At 40.7% G+C, this 12,273-nt stretch overlaps 2 protein-coding genes across 6 annotated transcripts in view; one reads left to right on the forward strand and one right to left on the reverse strand.

Annotated features, from left to right (window-relative positions):
• Window positions 1-2,027, reverse strand: part of RBKS (ribokinase) — a 114,564-nt gene extending 112,537 nt beyond the window's left edge. The window contains exon 1 of one of the 3 annotated variants that reach the window (XM_053587210.1): window positions 1,978-2,027. Coding sequence is in view for 1 of the 3 variants with exons in the window: in XM_053587208.1 (XP_053443183.1) it covers window positions 1,757-1,845 (89 nt within the window). In the remaining 2 variants the exon portion in view is untranslated. Of the gene's footprint in view, window positions 1-1,756; window positions 1,890-1,977 lie in introns of those variants that run through there. The other 2 variants (XM_053587208.1, XM_053587209.1) reach the window with 2 other exon arrangements.
• Window positions 2,028-2,161: 134 nt separating this feature from the next.
• The window catches only part of BABAM2 (BRISC and BRCA1 A complex member 2), a 474,143-nt gene continuing 464,031 nt past the window's right edge, over window positions 2,162-12,273 (forward strand). For 2 of the 3 annotated variants that reach the window (XM_053587205.1, XM_053587207.1), the window contains exons 1-2: window positions 2,200-2,344; window positions 5,751-5,903. In XM_053587205.1, coding sequence (XP_053443180.1) covers window positions 5,776-5,903 — 128 coding nt within the window. In that variant the 5' untranslated portion in view covers window positions 2,200-2,344; window positions 5,751-5,775. Of the gene's footprint in view, window positions 2,345-5,750; window positions 5,904-12,273 lie in introns of all 3 variants that reach the window. The other variant, XM_053587206.1, reaches the window with a different exon arrangement.

A 12,273-nucleotide genomic window follows, 5' to 3' on the forward strand; every position in this document is an offset into this window, starting at 1 on the left:
CATTCACAGGTTTTCTTCAATAAATATGCCTGCCCCTGGCAGTCTCTCCTTGCTACTCTTCACCTAATCTGTTTGAAAATTTGGTGACATAGTTTCTAAACATTTTAAGCAAGGTAAGATTAAATTGTTTACTTGCAGACCCTGGAACTATTTTCTGAGTAGACTATAGGTGGTTTAGTGCAGGGATTTGGTGACTTATTTTGATTGCCCAAAGACTTTTTTATTTTCTTGTTCTCTGTTACTCTTTGGAAAAGCAAAATTTTAGGAAAGACAAGCTCCTATTATACCTAATTTTTTTTCTTTTTTTTTTTTTTGGTTTTTGGCCAGGGCTGGGTTTGAACCTGCCACCTCGGGCATATGGGACCGGCGCCCTACCCCTTGAGCCACAGGCGCCACCTAATATTTTTTTATTTTTTAAGAGCCAGGTCTCATTCTGTTGCCAGGCTGGCATGCAGTGGTATGATCATACCTCATTGCAGCCTCAATCTCCTGGGCTTAAGCAATCATGCTGCCTCAGTATCCTGAGTAGGCAGGACTACAGATGTGCACTACCATGTTTGACTGATTTTAGTTTTTTTAGAGATGGGCTGTTGCTGTATTGCCCAGGATTTCATCAGACCCCTGGCCTCAAGTGATCCTCTTGTCTTGGCCTTCATAATGCTTAGATTACAGGTATGTGACACTGTGCCTGGCCCGTTTTTAATTTTTATAATATAAAATAGCATTATAAGCTAGTCACCAATATTAAACTGAAGCAATCTGAGTGATAGGATTTTCTTGGAATGTCTGAACTTAGTATTATTACTTTTTTTTTTTTTTACAGTTTATTTAGGAGGCATGGTCTCACCCTAAACTCCTGGCTCAAGGGATCCTTTTGTCTCGGTCTCCATGGTAGCTGGGACTATAGGCCTGGGTGGGTAGAGGTCTAATTATATCCCTCAGGCTGGTCTTCAGTTCCTAGCCTCAAGCAATCATCCCACCTCCAACTTCATGAAAAAATAAAATACACCAAGGCTGACAGGTTTGAACTGGGCCAGTAGTCCCAGCTACTGGGAATATAAGTGTTAGCCACGGCCCCTGCTTACTTTTATACTTACAAAAACTGTTTTCATTAAAAAAAAAAAAAAAAAAATCAGAAGGATCTCTCTACCCATCTCACTCAATTATTTTCATTTAACATATTTTCTATCATTATTTTATCATAGTGTTCTAATGGCTGTAAATATTGGGTCGGTCATGGTTACATTACTGAAAAATAAGCTGTATATACAAAATACTCAAAGAATGCCAACAATATTGTGAAAGGTGACTGACTAATCGTCTTTTTGACCTCTGCTTGATTCGTTATACAAGATTAAATGAATAAAATCCAATTTGGATAGTGTTGTGGTTGACAAAACACTTTACTTCATTTAGTCTTCACAACAATCTTGCCAGGTAGTATAACGTGGGCAAGTCACCAGACTAGTAAGACTCAGCGGTCTTGACCAAGAAAAGAGCAACAGGTCTTCGGAGGCACTCCTAGTAATATTGGAGCTTTCACTAAACCCTGGCCTCCTGTGTACATTGGCCTGACACTTATTTTTACAAATTCAAATTCTTCTATGCCAAGAATTCAGGATACGGACTGGGGAAACCTGTAGTTCACACCAAAGGCTACCACTGTCCATCCCCCAAACCTAGTGTCAAGGGAGCGCAGAGAGCACAGTCCGCTTCCTCCCCCGAGCCTCAGACTGCGTACTGGCCCCGAACTAACCTGACTAGGTCGGTCATGCAGGAGCCCACCACTACCAGCGCCGCCGCCTCCTCCTGCCACTGCCTCCCGGGTTCCCCTGACGCCGCCATTGCTCAGAAGGGGTGCTGCTCTTTGGGACGCTGCCCTTTGCCCTTTGCCCTTGGCCTAACCCCGTAACCAGAGACGCCGCTCCTACACTCCCTAACAACGCGGGCCTTTCAGACGCCTTCGCGGTCGCCCACCTGAATGCCCGAAATCACCCTGCTCATCAACTGGCCCCTGTTCTTCCCGGAATCGTCTCCCTGCGCAGCCTCACGCTACAGCCCTCCTGCTATTGCGAGACTCTGCTCTGCGGCTACTCAGGAGGCAGCACTGAGGTAGGAACCGTCAGGCACTGCGGGGACGCCTTTCCGAGCGACTGTTTTGGCGCGGCGCGGGGGCGCGCACGGCGCCCGGCTCCTGGGCCGCCGAGGGGATGGGGCGGGACGTCCGGGGTGCGCGCACGCATCCGGCCCGCGGCGCGCGCGCAGGTGGGTGCGTCGGTCGGGGGCGCGCTCGGGTAACCTGTACCCCACGTAGTCGCCGGTTACCGATCGGACTAAGTTCCAGGTACCTGGACTGGGGCTGGTGCGGGGAGGTTGGATCCCGAGTCGCACAGGTGGCGCTAAGAACTGTGGTTTAAATATGGCCAGAGGGGTCCCCTTCTCTTCTGAGGGAGAAGGCCCCCGTGCCAAAGATGCCCTTCTCACCCCGCCCTCACGCTAGTCTCCTCAAGAACAAGCCCCCGAGGCTTCTCTATTTCCGTATTTGGCCTGTCCTTGGTCCCTGATTAAACTCAGAGGATCAATCAACCCTCCTCCCTTGTCGCTTGATGAGTGGATCATACAACAGGAGAGGGAAGAGTGTCCCGTTTTAGATGTCCCCTAGAATGGAGTGGTCGTCATTCTTTGGGTCTGACCTGATTTGCTTTCCTTGAAAGTTGCCCTTCGGAGAAATCACTTCTCCAGGGTAACTTCCCTCGTGCGCTGTGTGACATCGATGTGACGCAGCAGGATGCCACCCCTTTCCGTTCCATGACGTCAGCAGGGCACACGTTTCCTCCGTTGTTTGTCATCTCATTTTAATTGCGAGAATGTGGACGGTCCTTAAGACGTCTTTGTTATTCCCCAGGCCTCCCATCAGAGGACCTTATGTGACCTTATTTTGGGACAGCAGACTATTGTAAAAATTGTAATTTTGCATTTTCCTTCTATAGTACGTCAAAATCAAATGCAGAACTAACGTTTGCGTGCGTATCTGGATCTATTACAGTGCTACCTTGAGTAAAAGTTACTACTGGGGAGTGACCCCAGCCCATGGGGTCTTGCCTCACCAAGGGATCACTATCTTTGACTTTTAAGTGACTCATAATTTTGGAGTCAATATATTTGTTCCTCTTTCTTAGAGAAGTCACACCTGATGGTCGAAACATTATAATGCTGCAGGAAATCTTGCACTGTCAAAAAAATAGTTTTCATACTTGTTCTGGAAAAAAGACATAATTTATTCCCTCAGGCGTCATCCTAAAATCGTGGCAGTTGCTAAGTGGGAAAGGGTTGTTGTCACCTTTAGCATGGTTTGGCTTTAGGAGCAGGTTTGTTCTCTTTAGCATTTGACTAGGGACTCATTCAGACCAGCTTCCCCCATAGGCCAGCAGTAGGCTAGATGTTTCTCATTGTAAATCAATTATTTATTTACATTCATGACTTTTTTCTGTTCAGATTTTACAAGATGTATGCTTTAAAAAAATCACCTTGGTCATTTTCTCTTTAGTGATCAAATTTATCATGTTTATTTAATATGAGGATGAGTATAGTGGATTTTGAGAAAGATCTCAATTTGAATTCTGAACCTTCTGCTTGGTAGGTTTATGACTTTGAACAAGTGGTTGTTCTGCTAAGCTTTAGTTTTCTCCTCCATAAAATGGGAACAATCACTATTCTTAGGAACAGGTTTGGAGGGACGTAGGTGAAATTACAGGTAGAGGTGAGTAATATAGTGCCACATAGTAAGTAGATGTTTAGAATGTGTTGGTTCTGTTTCCTTTTTTCATAGAAATGAGAGGTAAATAAGAGAAGACACTATGGGGGAAAAAAACCACAGTATTTTGTAATGTAGGTGAGACCCTTTTGCTTTTTTCCAAGATAAGTATTTTTGTGTTTTGCATATGATCTACATAAACCCTTCAAGAACTGTGACATCAGTGGATAGAAATAAAGGTGGAAATGTTGCAGAAAAGAAAAAATAGGCTTCAAAATAAATGGTGATATATATTAGTATACTGTTCAAAGTCAAATTATGGTAGTTATTCATATTATCTGCAAAATGGAAATTAAAATACTTTCCTTACTATCTTGGCTTGTGAAGGTCAGTTGTACTTATGTATAGAAAGCTCCTTATTAGTGATAAAGTGTTTTAAAAATGTACATGCTAAGAATGGAGAAGCATGAATCCTATGTACTCAATTTTGATATGAGGACAATTAATGACAATTAAGGTTATGGGGGGGAGAGGCAGACAGAGGGACGGAGGGAGGGGGGTGGGGCCTTGGTGTGTGTCACACTTTATGGGGGCAAGACATGATTGCAAGAGGGACTTTACCTAACAATTGCAATCAGTGTAACCTGGCTTATTGTACCCTCAATGAATCCCCAACAATAAAAAAAAAAAATGTACATGCTGTTTATGATTGGTGGTATAGTGTGTTAGATGTTTATTTTTACTTTGTAATGACAGTAGGAGGTTCATCTGTTACACATGGTCAGAAAAGGAGCTTGTTTTATATTTGTAGAAAGGATGATTTGGAATTGAAGTATAAAATATAAAGCTTTTATCATCTTAAAGGTACTTCTGGTGTCATCACTAAATAGGCACACAACATTTTTTTTTTTTTTTAGGAGACAGTCTCTCTTTGTTGCCCTTGGTAGAGTGCTGTGGCCTCACAGCTCACAGGGCTTAGGCAATTCTCTTGCCTCAGCCTCCCGAATAGCTGGGACTACAGGCACCTGTCACAACAAAAAATAGGTGGCCAGGGCTGGGTTTGAACCTGCCACCCTCAGTATATGGGGCCGGCGCCCTGCCCAGTGAGCCACAGGCACCGCCTGGCACACATTTTTTTTGAAGATCACTGTAGTCTTTTCCCTTTCTTACTTGCGTGTGTACTGTCGGAAATGATAAATTAAAAACAGGTGCTACTTTTCAATATTTATTTAGCAGGTAGTTCTAAGTTCTCATGTAGTATACATGTAATATATGAAAACTAGAACCAGAACATCATTTACTTGTAACTTGCTGGAAATTAACTTGCTTTTGATGTGGGATTCGGTAGGACTGAGGAAGAAAATGACGATTTGAATTGGCTTACATCTAAAAGTAGAGGCTTTCATTTAGAAATCTATTAAGACGAATTAATGCACTTCCTCTCTCAGCTCCATGAATTTCCAAGTAATTTAGATATGATTTATTAGTTCTACTTTTGTATTTTCAAGGGTAGGGACTTCTTAGAGCCTTAAAGTCAAAGACTTTATGATACATGTTAGTCTGTGTTGCTTAATATCTGGATAGGTGTATGTTTTCATGATTTAATTGTGAAGTTCCTACTCCTTGTGGGGCACAGAGGGAGAGATTCTTAATCAGGCTCCTTGGCCTCAACTGAAGTAGAATAAGCCAATGGTAAGGTAGAGTAGGACAGCTTTGATTGTGACAGTATAGAAATCATTTTGGGGAAGGAGGAGGAAATTGTGTTTCAAGAGTTCTTTCTGTTCCTGAAAAGTAGTGGTGTAGTCCATGGCCTAAGTAGCTGAGCAACAGGGAGGTGGTTTCTTCTAGGGATTCTTTGGAAGTGGTTGCCCTGAAGATGGGAAATGTGGTATTTTATTCATGCAAGAGAAAGTGTTCGCTGTGTAAGTTTTCAGGAATCTTGTTGCATCTAGTTCCTTTGTAAACTCTGATTATTTTTCTTTTGTTCTGCTTTCAGTTGGTGATTTACAAATCAAGTTAAAATGTCCCCGGAAGTGGCCTTGAACAGAATTTCTCCAATGCTCTCCCCATTTATATCTAGTGTGGTCCGGAATGGAAAAGTGGGACTGGATGCTACAAACTGTTTGAGGATAACTGACTTGAAATCTGGGTATGTATCGGAACTAATTCAGTGAATGTACCAGAACCAATTCAACCTTTGCCTAATAATAAACTTTCCTAATCAGACTCATAGAAAGTGAACAGCGCAGAAGTTTGTAAATCATGGTATCACATGTTCATTCAGTTGGTTTTGTACAATTCTTGATATTTTATGTTTCAAGTAATTTGTGTGTGTGTGTGGGGTAGGCCATTGCTTTACGATAAGGATGTACGTGTCTTTTTTGTGGTTGATCACTGTGTAAACAGTATGCCATGGGAATTTTAGGAAGTGTGGTTTTTCATTCATTGGCATGTTTTCTTGTGTTTGCTGCAATCCAACAATGAATATATTCTGAATTTTACATCGTTTTGTAATCTGTCTTTATATGAAAATTATAATAACTAACCCAAATGAGTCATTCCTCACAATGGGATTGAAATAGCAAGATACCACACCTACAAATATTGCATTAAAAAAAAACATTTTATTTTGAAATAAATTTAGATTTACAAAAGAGTTATAAAAATGCAGGAAATTAACATTATTATAGTATTATTAATTGTTCCGTAGTTTTACTTGATTTTTGCCACTTTTCCCATTAATGTCCTTTTTTTGGTTCAGGATCTCTAGTCCAGTATACAAATTCCATTTTGTTGACAAGTGTCTTTAGTCTCCCCAACCTGTGAAAGTTCCTTAGTTTTTCTTTGTCTATCAAGACCTTGACACTTTTTAAAGAGTAGTGGTCAATTATTTTGTAAAATGTCCTTCCTTCCACATGGGCTCGTTTAATATTTTCTTTTCATTAGCGTGGGAAATGTGTTTTTTCCCGAGAATACTATAGTTGTGTTGTACTATTCTCAGTGCATCGGGTCAGGGAATATATGATGGCGATATGGCTTTTTCCTGGTATATTGGCTTGGATCACTTGGTTAAGATTTTGTCTACCAGATTTCTCCACTGTAAAGTTAACTTATTTTCCCTTTTAATTATTAAGTACTGTATCTGGTGTAATGATGCTTTGAGACTTTGCAAATACCCTGTTTCTGATTATAGTTTTGTCCATTAATTTCAGCATCCTTTGAAAGTCCTTGTCTGCCAACCATTATTATTACTCTGGTGGTTGTCTAGAGTGATTTTTCTATTTCCCTCTTTCTTCCTACATTTATTAATTTAATTACTACTATAAGGAAGCACTGTCCCTTCTCCCTAAATTACTCATTTATTTATTTATGTCAGTATAAATTTTAGGGATTTATTTTGTACTGTGTGTTATAATTCAGATATTATCATCATTTATTTGTTGTCCATTTGTTCCAGCATCTGTCATTGGGAGCTCTATCAAGTGGCTTTTGATGCATTCCCTTCATCTTTGAGCGTTTTCTTACTAGAAATGTTGCATTCCTTTTTTTTTTTTTTAATGTGGAAGAAGTTTTATTATTTTAGGGGATTTGTGGGACACATAGGCTCTAGGTGCTGGGCCAAGGTGGCATGTGTTATGCTCAAAGTACCTTCTCTGACGTGGTGCCCACTGATGAAAACCCTAGCAGCCAGGGATCCCATAGATCCGGTCCAGTGGGACCTCCTCCTGATGATCTTGCTGTGACTCTGGCAGAGGCAGCCAGCTTTGGGATGAGTGGGACTCCTTGAGCACACACCATACCTACCACTGTTTAGCCACGTAAGTTTGGTGGCTGGGGGGCAGCCAGCCCAGATTCCATGTGGTAGAGATACTCCTTTCAGGGGCATCCACCTTTTTCCAATTTTGCTATTTCCCTACTTGGGTCCACCTGGAATCACTTGGGCCCTTTTCCACCAAAGCCCCAGGCAGGCAGCTAGATAGGGTGGTGGAAGCGTAGTCCTTGTAGAAACTCTTCTCTAAGAATTAAACCCTTTGTATGTTTGTACCTTGCCTCAAGTATCTTGCTTAGGTTGATTGTAGATGGGATTAAGTTGAGTGACCCAGGCACTCAGGGAAGTGGTTGGTGCATATTGAAGCTCCCCTTCCTCCCTTCCTGAGGTCCCATTGTCCACTGTGTCCACCTCCTCTATCAAGCTCTTGTATATCTTGTCATAGAGGGTGCCCCCATATGCTGTCCTCTTCAATAATGCAACTGGGCCAGCAATCTGTGCCTAAAGTACAGATAGATGAATCCATACTGCTCAACTTGGTCTGCCACAGCTTCCCAGGGGATAGGGAGCTTGTGGTCTTTGTGAAAAATGTCTGATGATGGGCTACTTGATGTCTTTGAGGGTGGTATGTGCTATACATATCCATGATGAGGTCATATGATGATCACATGAAGCCAGGTTTTTGAGTCCCAGATCCACACCATATCTGCATCCTGGTGCTCTGGCAGGTGACAAAGCAATGTGCCGGCTAGCACCTTGTTGCAGTGGAAGGTACCTTTGTGTGTCCCTATTTGAGGCAGTGCCATGAAGTTGCTGCAGGGCTATTTAGAGAGTAGGATGGCCTCTGGGCCAAACATGTGGTGTTGGGTTTGGAGGGGTGGTGGTGGTGGCAGTCACAGTGGTAAAAGCAGAAAGGTCGTATTCTTGATTCTCTTTTTGCTGTCCTTGTTAGACTTTTGCCTTTTACAAATCTTGCTGGTGTGTGACTTTACATCCAAGTTGGACACTTCTCTGGAATAGTAGAATGCTGTTTAAAAGACCTGGTATCATCTTCAATAATCAAATACTTAATTTATCATGTACTATTACTGTTTGCTAGTCATTTTGCTAGTGTCCTTTTTTTTGTTTAGGAAAACGAATGTGGTAGAAAGAACTCTGGTGGAGTTCATAGGAAGGATTTAACTTTTTTTCCCCCCCTTTGAATCTAAAAGTTAACTGTATGTGTTGGGGGATTTAGAAATACATTGTCATCCTTAGAGTGGTCAGGGATTGGAAATTGACTTTTGAATTTCTTTTACTGGTTTAGAAATTTGTACCATTTAGTCAAGCAGCAGGCCAGGTGCTTAGGCAGGCTTCCTCAGCTTGTAAATGGTGATAGGAGGTGGAGATTATGAAATGGAGATTATGGTAGGATTCATTCTTCAGTCTGAATTTCTCAAATTATTATAGACAAGTTAGATACTGATTGGGGCCTCCTAAATTACAAAATACTTTCTTTAGATGAACTCCATCTCTGATTGAACTCATTAGGATCACATCTCGAGTGTATTTTCCAGTTTGCCCTTACAGTAATTTTTGGCCTTTACCGTGCTCATTTCTTGTCATTTTGTTGCTTTGATTTTGATTTCATCTTTCTGTGACCTTTAAGTCAATTAATTTTCTTCTAGGTCTGATAATAAAGAGATTTTCAAATGGATCACAGGGTATTTCAGAGTAACTCTTCAGGTTTTGGCATACTTTTTGTGTTTCTTTCCTTCCCTGATATTTAAAAAAAAATCTTTGTTGGCTGGGTGCAGTGACTCATGCCTGTAATCCTAGCACTCTGGGAGGCCAAGGCTGGTGGATATCTTGAGCTGATGAGTTTGAGACCAGCCTGAGCAAACATGAGACCCTGTCGCAACTCAAAATATAAAAACTTGCTGGATATGGTGGTGGGTGCTTGCAGTCCCAGCTACTCGGGAGGTTGCAGTAAAAGGATTCCTCAAGCCCAAGAGTTTGAGGTTGCTGTGAGCTGTGATGCCACAGCACTCTAGCAGGGCAACACCCGCCACCTCCAGCATATGGGACCGGCGCCCTACTCCTTGAGCCACAGGCGCCACCCCCTTTTAAGAATTTTAAAGTTTTCCCTTTTTCCTCCCATTTTTGGTCTTTAAGTAGAAATTTATTTTTTTCTACTTTAAGTCTTTAAGTGAAAATTTATTTTTTCTATATGGGGTGAGATAGCAATAAGGTTTCTTCACACCCCCCCCGCCCCCCCTGCTGGTTGACTTAGCATCATTTATGGAGAAGTCCATCCTTTGCTATGGATCTTTAGTGCTATCTCTGTATTTATGTCAAGTTTATATTACATGTCTGTTTCTAGGCTTTTTGTTCTGATAAGTAGCCTCGTTGTCCATGTGCCAGTTCTACATTGCCTCAAGTACAGGATGTCCCAGAAGTTGCCATACGTAGGTGGGATATTGTAGCTAGATGTCCCTTTGTTTATAAAATACTCATTAAAAAATTTTACAAAATACTAAGAAAATATTCTGTATATGTTGGCCGTCTCTTTTTACACACATGTACACACACAAAGTCTTATCTCCCACTCATGGTGAACACGTTCCAAGATACCTGCTGCTATTCAATTTTTCCTGTGTATGGAGACTTTTGGATCACCCTATATTATAACTTTGTGGAATGTCGTAACTAGTAGGACAGATTCTCTCCATCCAATTTGTTCTCATTTTTAAAAATTATCTTGCTACCCATATATTCTAAATAATTTTTAAAAATCTCATTTAAATAGTTACATACTATTCCATCAGGAAATACAACATAATTCAGTTAAAGAAAACCCTTTTTATTTTATATTATTTTAGTTTTTTGAGACAAAGTCTCACGTTGTTGCCACTAGTAGAGTGCCGTGGAGTCACAGCTCACAGCAACCTCAAACTCTTAGGCTCAAGTGATTCTCTTGCCTCAGCCTCCCGAGTAGCTGGGACTACAGGTACCTGCCACAATGCCCAGCTATTTTTTTTAGAGACGGGTCCTTGTGCTTTGGATTATTGTTAAGTAAAATAAGGGTTACTTGAACTCAGACACTGATGTACAGTGACAGTGGATCTGATTACCTAGTGATTCATAGGTGGATAGTGTCGACAGCTACACTCAGCAAAGGGAATGCTCTGCAGGACAGAATGAGATGGTGTGAGATTTCATCACCCTGAATACAATTTAAAATTTATGAATTGCTTCTGGAATTTTCCATTGTGTATTTGTGGATTGCAGTTGACCCAGGGTAGCTGAAACTGGAAAGCAAAGCAATGAATAAGGGGGGGGGGGATTATTGTACTTCCATGAGAAGAGCTAGGGGATTTGATGTAAAAAGGAAATAAATACTATGTGTGCAGCAGGAGAAAACTTCCCATCTTCATGGATCTGCATTGCTACTGTGCTTGGAATGTAGTGAGAGAGTGTAAGAAGGAAATGTAGTGAGATTCTAAGGGTAGTCAGAGGTCAGATTATGCATAGCCTGGTGGGCTATATTTGGAAGCTTGTGTTTTATTCTGGATGGACTGAAAAGCTATTGAAGAATTTTAAGTAGAAGTGACGTGATCTTATTTATATGTAAAAGTAGAATCACTGGTTGTTATAGAGACAATGGCTTAGGCAGAGTAGGGTATACTAGTTAACTATCTGTTACAGTGGACCAAGTGAGAAATGATGGAGTCTTAGAAATGGTGGTGACAAGGGAGATGGAAATAAATTAATAGTTTAATAAGCTATTAAGAAGGTAAAATAATGAGGATGTTGAATTTGAGGTTTGAAAATGAATCAAGAATGACTTTCTATTTGAAGTTGGAGTAAGTGAGTAGATAGTCATGCCATTTGCTGTGATGGGGAAGATTGGTGGACAGACTGTCTTAATTGTATTGATTGCTCTATAGGTTGGCCATACAGCTATCACTTTAGGTCTTCCTTTGCCTCTTCTTGTATTGACTCTCTTAAGCTCTTGTTTTACCTTCTTGCTTTGCTGGAGCATTTACTCCAGTAGAGTCTTAAGAAAGGGAGAAAATGATAAATTTCTAGAATTCTTGAAAATGTGAAAATGTCTTTATTCTATTTTTAAATTTGATTGATAATTCAGGCAGGTACTAAAGTTTAGGTTGCCAATTATCTTCCCTTTGAATTTTGGAGGCCTTAATCTGAAATATTAGAGATCCCTACTATACACATTGTTATAGTTTTATGGGTGCATTATCTTCTCTTATTTTTGTAAGGGCATTAATTATAGCGTCTATGATTGTTCTGTACCTCACATTCTCTCTATTTTGCGATCTTTTATGTTGATGGTGTTTCTCGAACTGATGATTCTTGGTTACCTGTGTCTATTAAAGACTGAAGCTCAAAAAATGTGAATTTGAAGCCCTTTGTGCATGGATGGGATTGTCAACTACTGAGCTTCACTATTGTGTGTTCAGGCAGCAACCTGGCTGTTTTATTGAGTGATTCATCATCTTGAGATCTTTCTCTGGGGCTATAAAATAAATGTGCCCATATGGATGGGTACATTCTAGTGTATCAGCAAAATTTCAAGAATTGAGCCAAAGAGTATGCAAATTTTAAGATTTTTGATGTATTTAACATATTAGTATAATATATATTTGTATGTAAGGATATATAAATGTACATATAATTACATATTCTCTTCAGAAATGCGTTATTAATTTATACTCCCATGAGCAGTATGTGAGGATGCCAGTTCCTC

This window comes from Nycticebus coucang, chromosome 4, assembly GCF_027406575.1.
Source record: "Nycticebus coucang isolate mNycCou1 chromosome 4, mNycCou1.pri, whole genome shotgun sequence".
NCBI lineage: Eukaryota > Metazoa > Chordata > Mammalia > Primates > Lorisidae > Nycticebus > Nycticebus coucang.